Consider the following 23415-nt stretch of genomic DNA (forward strand, 5'->3'; position numbering starts at 1 on the left):
CAACGGACAGACGGCCGAAATTACGGACTGTCCGTGAAATTTACGGACGGTTGGTCACCCTAGTCTAGCTACGCCACTGCTTTGGGTTCAATGGAGTTCTATACAATTGATCACCAAAACGTAAGATATTACAGTGTCGCAATGTCCTGTGTTGCTGTTTTTTCAGGCATTACAACTTGTGCACACTGCCTCCTGCGCATGCGGGGATGACAGAGTAAACTTGCCGGTGCCAGTTTGGAAGTGCTGAAAACGGAGCTCCACCCATTTACTGGCAGAGAACAAGGACTTTGTTTATTTGTACAGCACGTAACGAATGAACATCGAGTGGTTAAAAACAACAGGATAAATAAATATCGACTAGAGGAAACAGAATTTCACTTCCCTAAAGCGCCAGACTCCAAAAGCACTAGTGGGGGTTGTACAAACGGTAAACATGAGCCATATAATGTTGGTACCAAAATATAACACAGAAAGAAGAGATGGTGTAAGCGAAAGAAGAGAGAGTATGAGACAAGAATTCACCTGTGCTATGGGCCAGTGACTAGGAGTGGGCGGAATTTGCGTAGTCGCGCTCCGCAAAACTCCGCGAAACGGGAAAAAATCTCAGCGAGCACGCAAAAGTTCCGTGAACGCACGGAATTGCTTCTTCTGCCCGTTCGCGATGCTTTTTTCCTGTTCGCGAACACTGTTTGCGTGCTCGGGGAGAAATATCTTGCAAACACGCATTTGGAAAGCGCGAACAAACAAAAAATTATACGCAAAATTATACAAATTCTGCAAATTCCACGAGCGGAACAGAATTTACCGCCCAGGCCTGCCAGTGACAGAAATCAGGACTACACAGACACCCAGCAAATGTGCTCTATTTGTGAAGGTGAAAGTGGGTGGTGACCAACAGTCGGTGCTTAACTGGTGAAAGAATGAGTGCCAGTGCCCAGGGCTCTGCCCAGAAGTCCGCTTCTGGCGCAATCATGTCAGCGGGCTGAATATCAAGGCTGCGTTGTCTTGTGTCAAGCTCATGCTTATTTAATCCACTGCCAGGCACTCCCTGCCCAGGTTTACAACTGTAATGGTCACTTCAATTGAAAATGTGTTGTCTGTAATAGCAGTAAGCTACCATACCATGAATACTCCACACTACGCCACTCCACTCCACTTTACAGTCCTCCACTCTACAACACGCGTCTCCATTCTATACCTTCCCACTCTACTACATGCAACTCAACTTTTCTCTCCTCTAAGACACTCTACAACATGCCACTCGACTCCAAGCCACAACGCACAAGTCTACACCCCTCCACTCCACACCACTTATTCCACTCTTCTCTAATCTACCCCACTCCACTCTATCCAAATTTATCCCACTCAAGTCTACCCCAATGCAATCCACTCTACCACAATCTATCCCACTCAACTCCAGTCTATCCCCCACTACGCTCCAATCTACCCCACTACAGCCGCTTACCCCAATCCAACCCTCTCTATCCTAATCCAATATATCTAACTCCACTGTAATCTACCACACTCCTCTCTACCCCACTCCTATCCACCACAATCTACCCCACTCCACTCCAATCAACCCCACTCTAATCCACCCAGTCTACCCCACTCAACTCCCAATTTACCACACTGCACTCAAATCTATAACCCACCCCAATCTACCCTACCACAATCTAGCCTACCCAAATCTACCCCAACCCTATCTACCCCACCCTATCTACCCAAACCCTATCTACCCAAACCCTATTTACACCACCCTAATGTACTCCACTCCAATAGACTCTACTCCTCTCCAATCCTATTTATACCACGCCACCCCTCTCCAATATACCTCATCTCAACCTACCCCGCATCACCTTTCTGTTACTTTTTACTGTATTTGTATGTTAAACTTGTACACAGTAGGTCAACTTTTTCGATGCAGTGTTAACCTGTTACAAAGGGATACAATTATGAAATAATACAATCATAAAATGTGCCACATTACGTCACATAATTAGCCCTTTCTTGTCCCATAATTTGGTCAACCCTGCTGCATAATTTGCTCCTTTCATGTGCCATAATTCCAATGGCCCTGGTAACAAATGTAACTTACTAGTTGAGGGGTTCACATTCAGTGTAAGAGATGCTGTTACCTTTTCAATGCATCTATTTGGATTAAAATAAATTGCGTGTCCCTACAGAACTCCACCCCTTAGTTTATTGCATGTGCAGCAGACACCATGCCTAAATTTAGCTATGTTAAACAGGGCTAACAAGTTGTAAGACTGCTTATGTGAGACATTTCATTGTTTGCAGCAGCTAACATGTCACATTTCAGGCCTCACAAATGACACGCTGAGTGACACCTTGGGGGAAACTTTGTCGTTCATCCAAACAGATCATTTTTATGCACACGTAGCAGGACTTTTCCTGGCGGAGGCATGTTAGAGGACCCTATGCAGGTAATTTACCCCAACTGTGTCAGGCACTGTACCTAGAAATACACATTTACTACATTCAGACCTCTCACAATATTATGGAGAAATCATGTGCTTGGTCCCCTTTCTCGCCGACCCATAGACAATGCTTCAGTATCACGGACTGACTTGTTAATACAAAAGGGAAGGATTTTATTTTGGAAACCTAAAAAAAAACTAAAATTTCCAAAGCATCTGAACATTCCCGTTAGGGGAGCTACCATTATGAAAAACACAAACGCACATTGTGGAAAAAATTAAGGAAAAGACTTCCATGCTCCATATGTGAACAAGAAATCATCCATTAGACCTCACACAGTGACTTCGCATTTTTCCATTTCAGGTATGAGTAGGAAATACATTGTATTCTGGTACTTGTAGTCTGGTCTATAATGGGGAAAGCAAAATAACAAGATCTAGGTTGTAAAAAAAAGTTGCATCTGACAAGAGAGAAGTTAAGATCGCGGTTTTACAAACCTACAGCTTAATGCGGTTATTTAAATATAGAATTCACTGAATCATTGTATGTAATACAGAAGCAATCTACTTTGTTGACTTAACTTGGTTTTTGGGGGGGGGGGGGTTTAAATACACAAACCGCTTGTAAATTTTGGGTGAAACTGGTAACCTTCGTTTTTCATTGCTGTGCTTTTATTGGTATATATTTGCCAATTATTTTTAAACTATATAAATTGCTTTTAACTTTTGCCTGACATGCTATTCAAAACATGCCGAGGAAAGTGAGTACTCTAGGGTTCCATCCAGATCCTTTAATGCAAACATTGTGAAATCACTTGCAATGACTAGCATTTAATGTCCTGGACGGTATATTTATTCCATTGATCAGTAAATGACCTTTGACTGGTAAGTTAATTAAACAAAGAAAGGCTTTGTTAAAATGATTACAGAGGAGTTCATTTTAAAGTTCTACTTAAGAATCAAGACACCGACAGCCTTGGTATTCGGCAACCCCAGCATTCGGCAGCAACTTTGAGACGATCCACTGATTTTATTGCAATTTTGTATATAACTTAAGCACTGCTCTGCACCTGTAACCTCTAGTGCCTGGAGGTATCTCAATGGGTTAGTGAGAGGAGGGTTAGGTTTTTGCACCCAGTGATCCCAGAGAGCTCTGCCATAGCTGCAGGTGAGGTTGAAAATGCAGTGGGTGTTTCTACTGGAGCTACACCTAGGGGGAGCTGCCCAGTGCAACATCAGCCGTGCAGCCCAGCTCGGAAAGACAACCCTCATCAGACTGGAGATGCATTGAGGGCTCTATGGACTCAGTGAGCCTCAAAGCAGTTATGAGACAGGTTTCATACAGGCACATATTAGACTTGCTACTGTGGAGAATCAATAGACATGGGTCCTGGGTCCTGTGCCAGACAAAACCGTCTGAAATGCCATGGAATGGCCACATAGAGCCTCACGAGCTACTCAACAGGGAACTTTCAACTTAACAACCCCAGACCATGTCTACATGCTGTGGGTCAGGACCAATACCAAACGTCTGACCCTATAGCAAGCATCTTTATAACCTGAGGGATAACTCTGCTGTCTGAAGCACGGTCTATGCCACCGGAGCCACCGAAGGGCTAGCTCTGTAAGCACGATGTAATGTGGGTGATAGCTCTGCTTTCCAAAGCCTGAACATCTGTATAACTTGAGAGAGAACTCTGCTGACTGAAGCACAGTCTATGCCACGTAGGCCGATGGAGGGCTAGCTCAGCTGCGGCTAGGGGCTGAGCCTATAAGAACTGCGTCACCTGAGTGACAGCTCTGCTGTCAAAACCCAGAACCTTTAACATGTGTAAAACCCAAGGGATAACTCTGCTGCCTGAAGCTCACTCAATGCCATATGGGTCATCAGAGTGCTAGCTCAGGCACCTAAAGGCTGATCCTATTAAAATCTGCATACCCTATGGGGCAGCTCTGCTGCTTAAAGCTGGAACCTGTAACACCTGTATAGAGCGAGAGACAGCACTGCTGTCCGAGGCCGGAAAGCGTGTGGCGTGACCTGAGGGGTGCTTCAAATTTTTTCCCCATGAATTAGCTAGGTGTAGCTAGGCTGTCCAAAGCAAAACCCAGTAGAATGTATGTTACCTGAAGCATAGCGCTGTTGTCTATACGTCAGAAGGTATCATGTATGTAACCTGAGTGGTAGCTCTGCTGCCCAAGTCCAAGTTTATGCCGGAGTAAAAGCTCTATATATTGTACGTTTTGCAACAATGGTAAAACAATGATTTGTGGCAGGTACCTGTTCGGAATTCGCTAGAAACAGAGGTAAAAGAGTAATTACTATCAAAACATTGCTAAAGAAAGATTAGCTACATTCCAACTTAAATATTTTCGAATAAAGCATTTCAACGAAAATTACTAAATAATGTAACTGGTACATTTTCAGTCAAAAACGTTCCAAACAAAAGGCTTCCCTCAAAAGACATTCGAGTTTCCTTTCACAAAAAACGCACCAAACACATCCATCCTGAGCTGCAGGGTGGAAATCCTGCTGGGGGGAACTCAGTCTTTCATCCTTACAATGACTACAAAATATGTATTAATTCGGATTGGCTATTAATAATGGAAATTAACATGTTCGACCTGAAGCATTTTAGATACAAAATCTCTATAAATCACAAGTTATTACTGTAAGGGATTTTCCAGTAGCCTAAAGAGTGGATACTTCGAGGGCCTGTGGGGCTGTCACGCAGTGCCTGGAATGGGAGTGACTCTGCCCCAGCCTGATGGCCTCTCAGAGGGCGCGAAGCAATCACCTGTCTATGGAGGAGAGAGCCTACCTCAGCCCTGCAGGCCCTTAAGAGGCACCAGATTGGTGGGCTACAGGGAGATGTGTGCAGGTCAGACAGGGTCTGAAAATCTGTGAGAAGAAAGCGCCAGGGGCGCCACTTACCGTCTCCCCTGGACCCTTCTTCTTCATCATGCCCTCGTAGTAGTGAGCTGGCTTCATCCGGGCAGCCTTGGGATTGGGCAACCCAGATGCCATCTCGGGAGTCACGCCGGCCAGGGGGGCAGTGCAGGGGAAAAAGGCTGTGGTTTGGAGGAGCCTAGAAGCAGGGTCTGGGGACCAGGGCGGCAGGCCTTGTATTGCTCAGGGGTGAAGACCAGGTGTCGGCTGGCAGGGCCTGTGGTGTGGAGGAGCCTGGTACACACGAGCCTGTGACGGGCAAAGCTGAAGCTCAAAAGCCAGGGACACAGGAGAGCTGTTCCTCCTGTGTAAAGATCTCGGGTGCCCAGAGTACAGGACTGAGAAGCAGGTACCTTGTACCCATGAACCAGGTCTCTCACATGGGTTTGGGGGTCAGGGGCAGAGACCTGGAGCGCAGGACCTAGAGCAGCTGCTCACGAGGCAGGCGCCACGCGTGCAGAGGAGCGAGGCAGGCACCATTCACACAGGATCCGGGCCCGTCCTGTGCGGAGCTAAAGTCCGGTGACCTGCTGCCCACGGCACAGGCCCATCATCTGCGCACAGGCACAAAGCAGGCAGCTGGCTGAAGTAAAGGTTCGAGGTACCCTGTGAGCCGAGCTCAGGGCCGGAGCCAGGCACGCAGGACGCGGGCCCTCCAGGCGCACAGGAGGCGGCGCTCAGAACCGGGCAGGCTGGAGTACACCGATGCGGCTGGGGCACGGGCACAGGTGCCTCCTGCGAGCTGCGCACGGAGCAGGAAGCGGACACACAATAATACAGGTGCTTGCGGCCAAAGAGTGACTCCAGCGAACCCGCCCAGCGCACACTCTGATTGGACGGCAAGATCCACGAGGAAGTGGAAGGACCGGGGCACCTGGCACCGTGGGCAGGCACTGCAGGGGCACGGGCAGCACGGGACAGGAGGGGAGGGGGACAGCGCACTCGCCGCGTATGCAGAGTAGATTCACAGGCAGCAGGGGGATAGACGGGATTATGGCACCTGACGCCGTGTACAGGCAGCAGGGAGGGACCACGACGCGTTTGCAGTGCAGGTGCACGCTCAGCACACGACTGGATGGAAGCCATACAATGCAGGTGCACACTTCGCATAGGGCTCGATGGAAGCAGGGCACCGCCCACCATGTGCATACAATACAGGTGCATGCACAGCACAGGCCTGGAGGGAAGCAGGGCTAGGCCCAACATGTGCATACAATGCAGGTGCACGCCCAGCACAAGGCTGGATGGAAGCAGGGCTAGGCCCAACATGTGCATACAATGCAGGTGCACGCCCAGCACAAGGCTGGATGGAAGTAGGGCACCGCCCAACATGTGCATACAATGCAGGTGCAGACTAAGCATAGGGCTCGATGGAAGTAGGGACCATGCCACAAATGTGTATACAGTGCACATGCACACTCAGCCCAGGGCTGGAGGGAAGCAGTTCTAGGCCCAACATGTGCATACAAGCTGGCCAGCGCACGCTTGTCGTCGTTTGCTGCGCCCGGCCCTAAGGGACTTGGGCCTCAGAACCTGCAGAGAGGCCTCGGACTGGTGCTTTTCAGAAACCACAACTTGGTTACTTGCCAGGGTTGGCAAGTTTATCCATCAAATTAGAATTGCACCTGATTTCCATCAAAAGGCCACAGAACTTAGGGGTCCTGTCATTCTGTAATGAAAATGACCTGGTGCCCTAACCCGGTTAGTCGTCACCTAATTCAGGCGTTTCTTTCAAGGCCACTGGAATCAGAAATTAAACTTGGGGCCAATCAGGAGTCTCGTTAAGAACTTTTCTTAATGACAATTAGTATCATGGAGAGAATGACCCTGTTGGATTCTTATATAACCATTGATCCTTAGAGGTGCAAAAATGCGAAACGGTGCTATCCCAATATTTTAACTTCTTAAAAAAAAAATCTTTTAATTGCAGTTTTAAATGGACACAAAGTAGTAAATAGAGCCTGTGTAGCCACGGTACTATTTTAAAGCAGAACACTGGGTTTTTACTGGGGGAAGGGTAGTTGGGAGGGGGGTGCTGTTTATGTGTTTTATACAGTAAAGATTTTAAATAATCGCACAGTTAATAAAAAGTTATGTGCATACAATGCAGGTGCACACTTAGCATAGGGCTCGATGGAAGCAGGGACCATGACACAAATGTGTATACAATGCAGGTGCACGACCAGCACAAGGCTGGATGGAAGCAGGGCACCGCCCACCATGTGCATACAATGCAGGTGCACGCCCAACACAAGGCTGGATGGAAGCAGTGCACCGCCCACCATGTGCACACAATGCAGGTGCACGCCCAACACAAGGCTGGATGGAAGCAGTGCACCGCCCACCATGTGCACACAATGCAGGTGCACGCCCAACACAAGGCTGGATGGAAGCAGGGCACTGCCACCATGTGCATACAATTCAGGTGCACGCCCAACACAAGGCTGGATGGAAGCAGGGCACCGCCCACCATGTGCACACAATGCAGGTGCACGCCCATCACAGGGCTAGATGGAAGCAGGACACCTGCCACAATGTGCATACAATGCAGGTGCATCCGCAGCACAGGGCTGGATGAAAGCACAGCACCACCCACCATGTGCATACAATGCAGGTGCACGCCCAGCACAAGGCTAGATGGAAGCAAGTCACCTGCCACAATGTGCATACAATGCAGGTGAACCTGCAGCACAGGGCTGGATGGAAGCGAGCACCACCCACCATGTGCATACAATGCAGGTGAACGCCCAGCACAAGGCTGGATAGAAGCAGGGCACCGCCCACCATGTGCATACAATGCAGGTGCACGCCCAACACAAGGCTGGATGGAAGCAGGGCACCGCCCACCATGTGCACACAATGCAGGTGCACGCCCAGCACAAGGGTAGATGGAAGCAGGTCACCTGCCACAATGTGCATACAATGCAGGTGAACCTGCAGCACAGGGATGGATGGAAGCGAGCACCACCCACCATGTGCATACAATGCAGGTGAACGCCCAGAACAAGGCTGGATAGAAGCAGGGCACAGCCCACCATGTGCACACAATGCAGGTGCACGCACAGCACAGGGCTGGAAAGAAGCAGGGCACTGCCCACCGTGTGCATACAATGCAGGTGCATGCGCAGCACAGGGCTGGATTGAAGCAGGGCACTGCCACCATGTGCATACAATGCAGGTGCACACGCAGCACAGGGCTGGAAAGAAGCAGGGCTCGGCCCACCATGTCCATACACTGAAAGTGCACGAGCAGCACAGGACTGCGCAGGCAAAGTCATTGCTTAGTGGGCCTGGAGGTGCAATGTGCATTTCGGTGAGTGACAGCACATTCGCAGGCTTAGATTATTAAGTATATCTTTCAATTGTAATATCCGAATAAATCAGCACACAACTTTCTTATCTGCTTTCTTGAAAAATTCGATTTCTACATCCAATTTATGTCAATGTTAGATTCAACAAATTCACCTTGTAATATTAATGATTCAGAAGTGAAGCTGGGAGAGTTATTCTTTGTTATGCTGTGTCGATTTCTTCTTGAGGACTGCTGGGCGGCACCTGCAACACCTCCGAGTGGGGAGGGGGGGCCGGCCGAGCACTTTGCCAGGGCCGGTTGTGGTTCCCAGTCCGCCCTGCCTGTGGAGGACTGGAGTCGGCACACGTGAGGGTCGCAGTCAAGCTGGCCGGAGCAGGTTCGTCCTTTGGGAATGGTCCTGAGGGGTCTGTACCTACATTGAATACGTCCAGCATTGCCAGACAGAAGTCCTTGACCTGTGCCGGGCCAGCCAATGCAACTGGAAACTTCCATCTAATTTTTTCAATATACAGAGTTTATCTGAGCCTGAGGAGCTCCTCAAGGAAGAGGATGATTTCTCCTTCTGCTACTTTTAGTGCTATCTTGTCAGAAGATATTTTTTAAGATTGTTCCTTCTCAGCAGGCATACTTGAAAGTTAAGGGAATACCTAGGCCAAAAATAGTTTTGCTTCCCGCCCCTGATAGCTTTTGGATGTATGGAGGCACAATAGTCATAGGATGCTATGTAATTTTCTGAGCACAAACACCACATGCAGACGTCATGCAAGTCCAATAATGACTTTTTGTTGTGGCATCCGTGTCATGGTTTCAGCCAATAAATCTTCAGAGAAGACATTTGGCCTAGTTGATGGAGGAATGCTGAGAGATTACACCAGTGAAGTTCTACTTAGGACCTGCGTCAATGAAGCGCGGAAAACAGGAACTGACGCTGGTGCACCAGCTTGAGCTTAATATACTCTAACGTTGTCACATCTCATAAGTGGAACATAGCTAAAGCTGGATGGCGCAATCGGGCAGCATTGGAGAGCTATTGCTGTAGAAACATTTCCAATCCAGACTGGCCCATGGTGGGATACTCCTAGGCTGATGAATCCTTGGGAAAATGTACCCATCAGAAGTGGGAAAATGTTTTTTGTATTATCTATACTACTATTATAAAGAGAGAACTGTGAACCTTTGAGGCGGGTAAACTCAGGAACCACAGCGCCAATCAAAACACCCAATACACCATTGGAAAGGGCAGGGTAAGCAGATGGACATAGGCTATATAGCAGCAAAAAATATACGTTAGAAGGGCAAAGTACGTTCTTTGCCAAAGTAGTCCCTTGGAAGAAGCGCAACGTTGAATGCAGTAGGCGTGCTGACATCACATAAGAGTGACGGGGTCGGCCATTTTGGTAAAGTAAACCGGTCAGGAGCGTAATGTGCGATTGGGCGGCCAGGAGCGAGGAACAGACACCTTGCAGACTCCGACATGCCCAACAAACGGACAGGACCGCGGAACAGACACCCTGCGGAGTCCGACATGCCCAACAAACGGACAGGACCGCGGAACAGACACCCTGCGGAGTCCGACATGCCCAACAAACGCCACACGCACAACGGATAGTTACCGGACCTTAGGCGGCGTGTCCGGGGTGCGCGATGCTGGTGAGTACCTTTCACATCAAGTTGTGTCCTGCGGAGTACAACATGCCCAACAAACGGCCATGAGCGCGTACATTGTGTTGTGCTGGTGCCCAGCCCATAAGATGCAGCGCAGCTGTGTTTGTGGGTGCGAGGTGCTGCACTTCCGAAGGTAGCACGCACAGCTCCGCTTCAGCAGCATTGTCTCTTCTGAGGGAATGAATGCCTTGGTAGGGGGGAAGAGCTCATGCAACGAGGCAGCTCTAAGCCAGCAGGGAATTTAGGGGGAAGGTAGGTGGCCTGAAGACCTTACCGTGCAGTTAGGTCACCAACAGGACACACTTGCAAAAAGTGAATGTAGTGCCCGTGTCCGGGGTGCGCAATGCTGGTGAGTACCTTTCACATAAAGTTGTGTCGCAAAGCCTACCCGGACAACGTCGGGACGGGCTGCTAGTTAATTTCTAATGTCCTTAACCATTTTTCTAGGTCTAGCTTCACGGTACAGATGTCTGAAAGACATATTATTAATAATTCTTTAAAATATACATAGATACATCAAGAGCAGTTGTTCTCTCCCCATTACACTAGCTTGGTGTCCTTCTGTTTCCAAAGACGCACTTGCATTCCACGGCATGAAGAACCATTTTACATTTCAAAAGTTTAACGAATGATAAGTCAAAGTAAATATTCAAATAATTGAGGAACTACAGTGACATACATCTGCTATAGTGGCGCAGAGGGCAAAAAAAAAGACTAAGTGGAATGTGGCCCAGAATGACAGCCGACCACTAAGACTTTTACGAGCATTCTATCCATCACCTTTTGTTGCTGTAACTGATAAGCTCGGGCCTCACACCGCAGAACTAGCTCAAAGGTCATGCAGACACGCAGGCTCATGGGCTATCACTACATGACACATAGCTTCGTGGGTCTGGCACCACACAGCGGGGCTACCCTCTGTTTACACAGACCGTATGTACATTCGCTTTAGACAGCAAAACTAGTTACCAGATTACACAGATCTTACAAAGAATAAACCTTTGTGTAAAACCCTTTAACTCAGGCGCAATCCAAGCTGGCCCAAGCTTCAAGCAGTAGAGCTGTTCTTTACATGACAAAGAACATAAGGCTTTCACTTTAGACAGCGGATATATCTCTTAAACTGATTCACAGAGTAAGGACTCCGGTGCCTGAGCTAGGTCTCCGGTGACACCAGGCACAGAAGTGTAAGCCTTCGACAGCACAGCCCTCTCAGAGACGCAGAACTCACAGAGAAGAGCTATCTTGAAATTACACAAATCCAACAATCTGAGACTAGACAGCAAATCTGTGCCTCCTGCAAAAATATGAATTTACCGTACTTAACACATAATCAGCCACTGTCTGTATAATTTGTAGATTTCACCAAATAAATTATAATCAAACATTACCATCACGGTAGTCCTGGGGTCAAAGACCTGCCAGGCACATATGAAAAGATGAAAGGTCACAATTGAGCTGCTGATTGAGGTATTCAGGTATTTAAAAACGAATTTTTTTCCCAGTGGTGTTAACATCCATACGCATGGAATGGAATAAGGTCTTTACCAACAAGCATTGGAATAGCCAATAGTTCTCACCTTTTGGACCTTCTAAGTGTTTAGCCATGCAGCACATAATTCTGGGTGCTGTACCCGTAGGAACTGAAGAGCTGCACAATTAATACACACTGGAGTCATGCAGTCTGATTCAGGAATACATGTTTGCCTCAGGAAACATTTTGGACACATTCCAAGGCTTTTTAATGCATAGACAGAAAGGCAAGTGAATCGATGCAAGTGAACAGGACTATAACATTCTGTGTGCAACTGCATCACTAGAGTATTGAACAGCTAGAAGTATTAGCGTCAGGGGCAAGTTATGCTTAATACAATAAGATGACAGATTTAACACACCTCCCGCTGTAAACTATGCACTGAATTTACAAAAAACAAATTGTTTGTGCAGCGCATGAACCTTGCTATATGTGAGTTCTGGTTGTCTCCGAAGCACCAGGCCAGTAGTCATCTGTTCATGGATAACTATTCAGGAAGCAACTTAATCTTCTGAACTTTGCTTCACAGGCTCAAAGTCACCTGGAATCTCAATTATGCCAACAATCTTTAGCTCTGAAAACTGATATATTACATAACTGGCATGAAGCTTAAGCACCCTCACGTGGTACCCTAAACTTAACCCTGGGGCAGGAATTACAAAGTACAGGTTCCAGTCATAATCTGTGGAAAAGAGCCTGGAAGTTACTTCTGAGCTTAGTATAAAACCATATTCAAATCAAAAGGCTAATGCACCACCCTTGGTGAGTAGAAAGATTGTAAACTGAAGTAAAACGTTATTTTCCAATATTCCTTTTCTATTTGTGGTTGCTCCTAGAGGTGACTGTTCCGTCCTGGGTGAACGTCTGTTACATGAATCAGTTGTTTGTGCGTCCATGCGAGATTAGTCGCATCCCTCTTTGGGCACTCCTATTCGTATCCAATGTACTTCCAACAAAGTTACTGAGTCCAAATTGTTATATTTCATTCAAATGATTTCTTTATTCTTTTTAATTTTTCATTCATTTCAATCATTAATCCATTTTCCAAGCATCGATTTAAATCAAAGACGCTTCACTTATGTCTGAAACCCTCCAATGCATTTCGAGCATGGAAACATCACTCAAAAAGACAGGAGCATACTGAGAAAATTGGCAAATAATCCCAAAATAGTATTTCAAAAAGTTTATAAAGGTGGTGCACTAATACTAATGAACACCGAACATTATGAAAATCGAGTTAGGGAACATATAATGGATAAGAACTTGTAAATGAAATTGGATAACAACCCCACTAAGGAATTTTCACAACAACTGCAGATCATTGTAGACAAAGCAGTGGAGATGGACACCATAAAAGACAAAACAAAAGCTTTTCTTTTGAAACAAAATCCGAAAAGCCCGGTAATGTACATGGTACCTAAAATCCATAAAAATGCCACGGACCCACCATTTAGACCGATACTCTCAACATGTGGAAGCATTCATGAACCGGTTGGTCAGTTTGTTGACCGATATCTCCAACCCAGCGTTAAGAAAATGAGATCAACAATCACGCTAGCATTTATTTTGCATTTTAAAAGGTTTTCCTCAAGTAAACACAATGAATTACATGTAAAGTGGCTAAACTGAAACCCCTGCTCATCTTTGTTTTTTTTTTTTTAAATGACAGCATTGGTTTAACATTCTGTTATTCCAGGCAAATCACTTAACACCTTGGCCGCGGCGCTAATTCCGCTGCGGCGCTCGGGGGTGAGCGCGGCATCGCCATGCTCGTGACGGAACCACGCCGTCATGAGTCACGGGCGAACTGTGCTCATGACAGCGTGGTTCCGTCACGACCCTGCCCACTCACTAATTCGCCCGGACAGCGTGGGCGGAGCGGCCGCAGCATAACGGAACCACGCCATCATGAGCACACGCCGCCCGTGCCTCATCACGGCGTGGTTCCGTCATGTGCAGGGAAGGGGTTAATCTACCTGTGACTACAAAAAAAAAGTGTCCTTGTGTAATGTAACTGGTCCTCATATAAAGTGTTTCAATACCAATGAGTCGAGTTTGCACTATATAAAACTGTAAAACAAATGGTAGCCACTGTAAAATATAAACTAATGGCACATGTGCAGACATAGAAGTATATTAGATGTGGGTACTTTTGCATGCATCTTCCAAACTTTAAAATCTAAAAGTGTTCCCTTTGGCATCCAACCTCACCCCAGGCCGCATTCACTAAACTTTCAAATAACATACAATCTCAAACTCAGTTACAACTTATACAGACAACCCCCACTATCAAATGTAGTGCCACAGAATAGCTGACTGTATCAAATATTTACTATAAATATATTGTTGAAAAAATCAAAATATATCCAATGTAATATTATTATTCATACGTGTCATAATCAATTCGTAGGCAAAATAAAAACATTAATAAACTGTTTCACCATAATTAAAAATAGACACCATAAATAAGAAGAGAGAACACACAAGGCAATGCACTTGGGGCCAGATGTAGGAAGCCTAATTCCGGTCGGTAACAGCCAAAATTACCGAATTTCGTCCGTTACCGACCGGAATTAGGCTTTTCAGATGTAGGTGGCCAAATTGTAGGATTCGGTAAATTACCAAATCCTTAATGTAGAGAGCACTCAAGTGAGTGCTTTTTACATTTAAGGATTCGTTATTTACCACCAACTATTTGTTGGTGGTTAATTCAGAATACCTTTTAAAAAGCAATTTTGAGCTTTTTATGCAGTGCCATGTGGCAGACATACATGCCCTTATGTCTGCCACATGTGGACCCATGCACTCTACAGGGGTGCAACAGGGTGTCAATGTGACACCCTGACACCCTTTTAGGTCTACCCCCTATTACTGATTCGGTATTTACCGAATCGGTAATTCTCAATCATTCCTATGAGCCTCCAGGCCCATAGAAATGAATGGGGAATACCGATTCAGTAAATACCGAATCGGTATTTACCGAATCCTACAGATTCTGTAAAATTTACCAAATAATTATCTACATCCCATTTACCGATTCTAAAATACCGAATCGGTAAAATTCGGTATTTTAGAATCGGTAAAAAGGGATTACCTACATCTGGCCCTAGGTCATTAATTTATCGGCTAGCTTGTGCAAATAAGCAATGCAGGCACATGATCGATACAAAAATCACGTCTCGTGTGCTGGCAAGTTCCACAAATTTAGCCCATATATGCGTTGACACGATTCGGTGGTATCCAACTGATTCAAACCACCTTCTTCAAGACAATCTCTTTTATCAATAGTTATCATTGGCACCAAGTGGGCCTCTTAATTGGGCCCTGTTGTATATATATTTTTTATCTTTCTTCCTCTTTTCAAGGCATGGAACCACAGAACCAAACGATCCGCAGCTAAGACTGTAATGTGGGGGATTTCCCCTCACGTTGGTTCAGATTCTTAGTTTTGGGAAAAAAAACTCTTCCCCTTCTCCTAGATCGCACGGAGTTCCTTGCATAAGATGGACCCACCAAAATCTTGACTACTTTTAGCTCAAGTACGGGCCTTTAATTGCCTCAATGGGACTCCTACTATCTTGATTCTTAATTGTGTGGCGTGTCTGTGCATCTTTGAAACTTTCACAGGACTTGAACACTGTTCATGGATGAAAAAGTGAAACCACTGTAATAATAACTAACTGGTGCCAGTGCAGTCAGAGCAGTAAGCAGTGCCTCGGCAGAAAAGCATTTAGCAGGACCTGTGCAGATGCGGTAATAATACAGAAGTGGTGCTTGTACAGCCGCGGTGCTAGAAAGCGCCCCCCGGTATAAAGTTTTGTTAGAGCAGTCAGGTAGTAAGTGACACCTGAGCAGCCACAGAAAAACAAGGGGTGCCCGAGCTGAGGTAATAAGGACTAACCGGCTCCTGAGCAGTCTAGTTGCAGAATTAGGACCAAGTTGTAGGAAGCTGGCTCTGTATATATTATGCCAAAGTAAGGGATAGTGCACAGAGTCCAGTGGATCCCTAGAGGCTTTACAGAGGCTAAACTAGATAATACCTTACTCTCTTTTGTGGTAGTGTGGTTGAGCAGTCAGGCTTATCAGAGGCCTGTGTTAAGCATTTGTTGTATACACACAGGGAAGAAATGGTTACGCACACTCAAAGACTGAATCCAAGATCAATTGTTTTGTATAAGAAGTTTTTACTTTGGTATTTTATTTTAGAACCAAGAGGAACTCAGTTTCAGGTAAATAACACTTTCTAGAATAGCAATAATACTTTTCAAGATGCAGTAGGAATTGTTTTGCAAGGCAGTAAAATGCTTTACAATACCAGAAATACTATGTACAGGTAAGTACTTGACTTACACATCCAGTCTTTGGGGGTTTGGACCAACACTTGGCAAGGGCCAGACAAGGTAGGTACTGCACCACCAGTAGCACTGGGGCAGCTGGGTTCAGAGGTCACTGTGCCCAATGTTTGTCAATGGAGACTGAGGGCACCCACAGGAGGTGATTATCCGCAGTTTCAGGCCTTAGGCTTTGGGGTTAAAACCAGCACTGGGGGGGGGGGGGGCACAAGGCAGCACCAGACTTACATCACCATCAGTGACTGGGTGCAGGGTGCAAATCAGCATCAGACACCCAATGTGTTTCAATGGTGATTCTTGGTCACACAAATAGGCTGCAAGCTTGGACCAGGAGGCGGGATGAAGGTGACCACCTGCTGGATAGGTAAGTTGGGATGCAGGACAATGCTTGGGAACCGTCGGCTGGGATCACCAAGGTCGGGGTGGAGGATGCAGGGGTGCCCTTTGGGGTCAGATTTCGTTCACAGGAGCTTGTTGAGGTAGCGGGAGACCATTCAAGTTGAGGCTGAAGGCGTCTTTGTGGAGTCAAGGTGTCGTAATTTAGCAATGCTTAGGTTAAGCATTAGCAGAAGACATCTTGTATTTAGAGACTATCTTGTCCATTTTACGGAATCCATTTTGTATTTCTGTTGGCCATTTTGTTTGCCATGTGCTCTGTCCTACCTTCCTGTTAACTGCTTTTGAAATCTGCCTAGAGACAAGATATATTTATCCTCTTCTGCTTTGCACATGCTCAGTTGAGCATACAGCTGTCCCAATTTGTAACTGTCAAGATGTGTCCACCAGAATTAGCTAACGGTCACCTTCCCACTTGTTGCTAGCACACTCTCTGTATGACCTTATATGTATTTGAAACCAACACTCTGCCTTGTACCGCCTTCATTTGAGCCCCTGTGTGGGTATAACAGGACCAAGCTCCTTCTAGTCAGTGTGCTACCTCATACTATACCGAAGGGTGTTGTGTGAATGTAGTTCCACCTCATGAGGTTTAATAAACTCTGTCTTTTCTATTCCAGTTTCTGTGCCAACTTCTTATTATTGGTCTAAGGACTCTAAGCAGAGAAGGGCGAATCCCTTGCAGTAGTAGGCCTGGCTGGGGCTTGCTACCACAAATTGGCGCTTCCAACGTGGGGGCTCATCTGCGACTCGGATGCCCGAAGGACTGGTCGAGACGAAGAATTGGAATCTCGCTTTCGACGTGATCACTGCCGGAGGAGACCCGAGTCTTGGCATCCACGGCGTTTTCCCTTTCTTTCTGATCTGACCATCCAGGTGGCGCCGGTCATCGACTGAGATCTCTTCTCTTGATTCGCCGTGCAGTGACCGTTTGGACGATTTGAGAAGTTGGCAGTAGGAACCTGGACACCATTTGATTGGTAAGAGCCGTTTTGCGGAACTTGCTGTAAGTTTGACGCCTTGGAGTGGTAAGGTAGTTTAGAAACGCTTACTGTGGCATTTGTATATGGAATTGGCCAAATATTGAACTCGTCCTATGAATATGTATATATATATGTGTTGCAATACATATAGGCAGGTAATGAGGAGATTTTTCTCTACTTCTAAGAATATTTGAACGGCGCAACGTACGAAGAGTACTTTAAGCGCTAGTTTTGATTATAATACTGCATATTTTGCACTATTTTTGGCATGCCTGTTTCCAGCACACTTCGTAAGATGTGTTGCTTTTGTAATGGTACCAATTTGAGAATCGATGAAGCACAACCGGCCCCTCTGAGGAGACGCCTAATAGGGACATGTATATTAAATATGTTATTTCGTCCATAATGTACAGCACATTGTGGAATAAATACACCTGCAAGGATCCTGAGTTGCGTTGGCCTATGCATGGGTCATTTGATGTGCGAAAGATTTCGTATGTGGAGCAACGGATGTTCAAGCGAAAGACTAGGCAAGACATGTTTGACTGTGTGCGTAAGTGGGAGAAAGAATTGCAACGAGCGAATGAAGCATGAACAGGCCTTGATTGAAAAAGAACAGCGTAAAAGTGTGCATGCAAAAGCATTAGAAAAGAAAAATAAAGAGATTAAAGAAATTAAATAAAGGGAAGATAGGGAGCGTCAGTTACAGGTAAATGGTCAATACGCTATTCGTAGCCCTCTTTATCCTATTCTTAATAAACCCCAAGATGATTCTCTCTTATTAGATCGTTGTCCACCTCTGTATACTCTTCCCTCTGCTACGGATGAGTCAGATGAGGACTCTCCTACGGAGCAGGATAAAGCCCGAGACACTCGCTCAATGTTAAATACCGAACGTTCCTCTCAGATTAGATCTGCGGCGCATAAAGCCGATCGTAGTACTAATACTGCTATTGAAATCTTAGATACTATTCAGAATTGGTCGGAAAGGGAACACAAATATTTCACCGAGATATTTGCTGCATAGGTTCTTGAGCGATTTAGGAAATATTTGGTGGAAGTAGAGCTAGATGATATAGCAGCTGATTGTAAGCAATTACAGGAAGGTTCTTTTGTCTTCTCCCAGGTGGCTGACACAATCAGATGCTTGGTTAAACTACGTGATGAAGCAGTCCGTTTGGGGGAGGAGAAAAAGGCAGCAGACACAGCTGCACAAACATCTCGAATCAACATGGCACGAGCTCCGACGCTCGAAACAGATAAGAAGTTGTAAATGTGAAACCTATGCGGGAAGCCGCACCGTTATATGTTCCTCCTAAAGGAACCGGCACAAGTGATGATAAGACTTCTACTGACGCGAAAGGGTATTTTATTTATAATTGGGTTTACACTCCTTGGAATAGAGCAGATGTCATGGCTCTTAAAAATGCATTGCCTGATCCGCGAAAGAATCCGACAGCTTTTTATGAAGAAATTGAGGGTGCCATTAGCTCTTGTACTATGAGTTTGTCTGACATTGATTTGTTTTTTGGATTAATATTACCGCCTGATATGTGGAGAACTGTGCGTAAAGTTGATGATCGTGTGGTATTTGGGGCATTGTGGCCAGATATAGAACAATTAGATAAAGATAGAAAACCTGCACAAAAACCGTGTCAGCTAATTTTAGATCTTCCAGCAGCTATCTTGGTTAAATTAAAGACGATTATTCCCCCTAAAAAGATAGATTGGACTATGTTAGCGTCTTGTAAGCAAAAGATAGATGAATCCGTTTCAGACTTCTTCACACGCTTTGAAGAAGCATTCCACGATTTTAGTGGTCAGTCATTGACAGATGACACGGGTAGGCATCTGTTTGTCGATAAATTTGTCACAAACCTTTTGCCAGAAATAGCTAGTCGCCTAAAGGCGAGTGAAAGTTCATGGACTACTTCCTCTCCAGTCTCTCTCCTAACTATGGCTTAGTATTATGAACGACAAGAATTAGAAGTGAAAAGTAAGGAGGATAAAAAATCTAAAGAGTGAAAAATAAAGGTTATGATGGCTAAAGCTTATGGCCCACCTTCTAGAGGTAATAATAGAGGTGGACGTGGATCTTATGGTTTGTCTTTTCCTCCCTATCCTCGTGTAGATTTGTCTGTTGATCATTGTGCATATTGCAGACAATTCGGACATTGGATTTCTAATTGTCCAGTGCTACGTGCTCAGCAGGGTTCACGTGGTCGGGGACTAATGAGAAATTGTTCAGGATATTCAGGGCCTAGAGGAAATACAAATGATCGTGCTAGGTTTGATGCTAATACACGTGGACAAGAGGGAGCTAATAATTTTGACAGACGGAATCAATATCAAATGTCCAACTATGAGCCGTCTAATTTGCAAGATTCTGCTTATGCATAGGATTGCCTAGGATGGGGTAAGGAATCAGTTGAAGTTTCAGTAGATCAGAAGGGTCCCTATGTTACAGCACATGTTTTGGGTTCTACTGATCAGTTTCTGGTTGATACAGGAGCTACTCGTAGCGCCTTGTCTAAACACTTGATTCCAAAGGCTCCCCTGTCTGGCTTAACTATTACATCGATAGGTGTTGATGGAACATCCACCCTTAGACCATTGTCACAGCCACTTGCACTCCATGTTGATAAGTTTACTGCGCCATGTCAATTTTTGCTTTCTCCAAATACACCAGACAACATTGTGGGTCTTGACAGAAGGAGTACGGGTTATTTTAAATGACAACCACCCCATCATTGAGAGATCCTGTATTGTTAAAGAGGATATTGCACTAGCTTCACTCCCTAGTACTTTGTGTGCTACTTCAGACACCGATGTTGGACAAATGATTATTCCACCAGTACATATTAGTGTCAAGGAGGGTGCCATACTGCCGAGATTGCCTCAGTATAAAATTTCTCGAGAAGGAGAAGAAGCACTTACACGTATTGTACAAGATTTGATTAAGGTGGGAGTGGTGGAAGAAGTTCCTTATAATGTCTGCAATAGTCATATTCTTTCCATTTTGAAAAAAGATACTGACACTAAGATTTATAGATTAGCATTGATTTGAGAGAAGTCAACAAGATTGTAGTACCACAGTACCCTGTAGTGTCTGACATAACAACATTGCTTACCCTGGTCCCTCCAACAACAACTACATTTTCAGTAGTGGATTTGAAAAACGCTTTCTTCTCGATTCCTATTCATCCTGATAGCCGATATTTGTTCGGTTTCACTTTAAATAACAGATCATACAGATTTTGTAGAGTTCCTCAAGGGTATACTGAGAGTCCGAGTATCTATAGTCAAGCCTTAAAAAGACAACTCTATTCCTTTATTTTGCCTGAAGGAGTGGCTCTCATACAATATGTCGATGACATTTTCTTGGCAGTTGATACACCTGAGTAGTGTGAAAAATGTACTTTGTCCTTACTTTCTTTTCTTGCGACACATCACCATAAAGTATCACGGAAGAAATTGCAATATTGTAGACCGAAGGTGACCTATTTAGGACACCTTCTGTCTAAGGAGGGCCGTGCACTGACATCAGATCGCATTCAAGCAATTCTAGACACTCCAGTACCTTCCACACAGAAAGATGTCCGTGCATTTATTGGTTTAACTTCATTTTGTAGGCAATGGATATTGGTTTTTTCACACATTGTTAAACCATTGCTACCAGATTATACGAAGGCCTTTACACTCTATGTACACGAGAAAGATGGATGTGCATTGTCAGTTTTAGTACAGACACACGGTGACAAGCAGCGTCCCTGTGCATATTTTTCTACAGTTCTTGATCCTGTTGCTCGTGCGTTGCCTGGATGTTTCCGTTCAGTTGCAGCAACAGCTGTGTCCATACGTCAGAGTGAAGGGACAGTTTTGTCACACAAACTGTTGGTGCTAGTACCCCATGCAGTAGGTGCCCTTTTGAATCAGACCAAGGCTCGGCATTTAACTAGTGCTCTCTTGACATGATACGAATTGACACTGTTAGCACCTCATAGTACATTGAAGAGGTGTGCTACACTAAACCCAGCCACTTTGTTGCTATATCCTGCGACTCAGTCTCAATCAAAGGAGCCTCATGATTGTATATTCCTTACTGAGGAACAGACAAAGGGTTGCATTGATTTGCAAGATACGCCCCTTCCAGATGTTGATGGGGAGCTGTGGGTTGATGGGTCCTGTTTAAAGTTAGCGGATGGCACAACCTCAGCTGCATATGCAATCACCACACTTGAAACAGTAGTGGAAACAGCTCGCATACCACAGAAGTCAGCTCAAGCAGCTGAACTAATAGCCTTGACACGAGCATGTGAGCTTAGTACTGACTTATGTGTGAACATTTACACGGATAGCCGCTATGCTTTTGGAGTGGTTCATGATTTTGGCCTACTCTGGAAGGAAAGAGGCTTTCTTCCATCCCACGGGATGCAGATAATGCACGGAGATTTAGTACATAATCTCTTGACTGCACTTACATATCCGAAGAAAGTTGCCATTATGAAGTGTAGCACACACAAGAAGATCACTGACAAAATAGGACAAGGAAATGCCTTTGCAGATCATGCAGCTCGTGAAACTGCAATGCAGCAAAGCACTACACCTATGTACGTAGTAAAATCACAAGCTGAGCGTTGGCATGATGCTAGAGAGGAAGTATTGGACATACAGAGATCTGCCTCTGTGTAAGAACTTCAGCAGTGGTCCAAAGAAGGAATGTTAGACGATGAGGGTTGTTGGCGTAACAAAGAAATGAATAAATGGAAATTGCCTGCAGCCTATTTATAACCTATGGTTCAAATGGCACATGGGCTGGCACATGTTGGAGCTCTAGCAATAACTAACTTGCTTACACAAGTCTGGGAGCATCCTGAAATTGCCAGCACAGCTAAAAGAATAGTACAGTCCTGTTTGATCTGTTGGCAGTACAATCCTGGAAAAGGGACACGAACTCCTACAGGAGGGTTTGCTACACCAATCGCACCTTTTGAAGTTTTGCAGATGGATTACATCCAGCTTGAACGCTGTAATAATCTAAAATATGTCCTAGTGGTGGTATGTGCCTTCAGTAAATGAATAGAGGCGTACCCTACAAAGGATAATACTGCTCTTACGAGAGCAAAGGTGCTTCTGAAGGAATTCTTTCCAAGATACGGTGTTTGTAAAATTTTGTGGAGTGACAACGGAACTCATTCTATTGGGCAAGTTGTTGATTATGTCATGAAAGGGTTAGGGATCAAACAGAAATTCCATACAGTCTTGCACCCACAATCAGCAGGATTGGTGGAAAGGTATAATGCTACCTTAAAATTGAAGCTGGCGAAAATACTGGCTTCCACGTCCCTAAAGTGGCCAGATGCACTGCCTTTGGCACTGTTATCCATAAGATCTGTGCCACACTCACGATCAGGTCTTACACCGTATGAGGTAGTATTTGGAAGACCGATGAACATTTGGGGAGTTCCTAAGCCACGCCCCATACATGATGTACCTTGTGTTCTGTTGAATGATTATTTGGCACAATTAACTGACAGTTTGACCTCTATTCACCAACAGGTTCGAGAAGCTCTTCCTGACAGATCTACAGGTGAGACCCATGACCTCCGTCCCGGTGATCACATGATGATAAAAGCATTCAACAGATCGAACAGCTTGGAGCCGAGGTGGCGAGGTCCGGAGCAGGTGCTGTTGGCTACAAGGACAACAGTTCGAGTGACGAACAGAAAGAATTGGCTCCACACCGCGCATTGCAAGCGTGTATCGCCCGCCTTGGTGGAACCTGCT

General features: G+C 45.4%; 1 protein-coding gene and 1 long non-coding RNA gene across 3 annotated transcripts in view; one reads left to right on the forward strand and one right to left on the reverse strand.

Moving 5' to 3' along the window:
- STAP2 (signal transducing adaptor family member 2) overlaps window positions 1-23415 on the reverse strand; it is a 338860-nt gene that overhangs the window by 250532 nt on the left and 64913 nt on the right. The window contains exon 1 of one of the 2 annotated variants that reach the window (XM_078670195.1): window positions 5371-6243. The exons of the other annotated variant lie outside the window; for it this stretch is intronic. Coding sequence (XP_078526321.1) covers window positions 5371-5463 — 93 coding nt within the window. The 5' untranslated portion in view covers window positions 5464-6243. Of the gene's footprint in view, window positions 1-5370; window positions 6244-23415 lie in introns of those variants that run through there. 2 annotated transcript variants of the gene reach the window in all.
- Window positions 10253-18853, forward strand: LOC144797707 (uncharacterized). The gene is made up of 3 exons (XR_013603447.1): window positions 10253-10348; window positions 17266-17625; window positions 18755-18853. It is a non-coding gene; the product is annotated as an uncharacterized LOC144797707 (long non-coding RNA).

Source organism: Lissotriton helveticus, chromosome 12, assembly GCF_964261635.1.
Source record: "Lissotriton helveticus chromosome 12, aLisHel1.1, whole genome shotgun sequence".
Taxonomy (NCBI): Eukaryota; Metazoa; Chordata; class Amphibia; order Caudata; family Salamandridae; genus Lissotriton; species Lissotriton helveticus.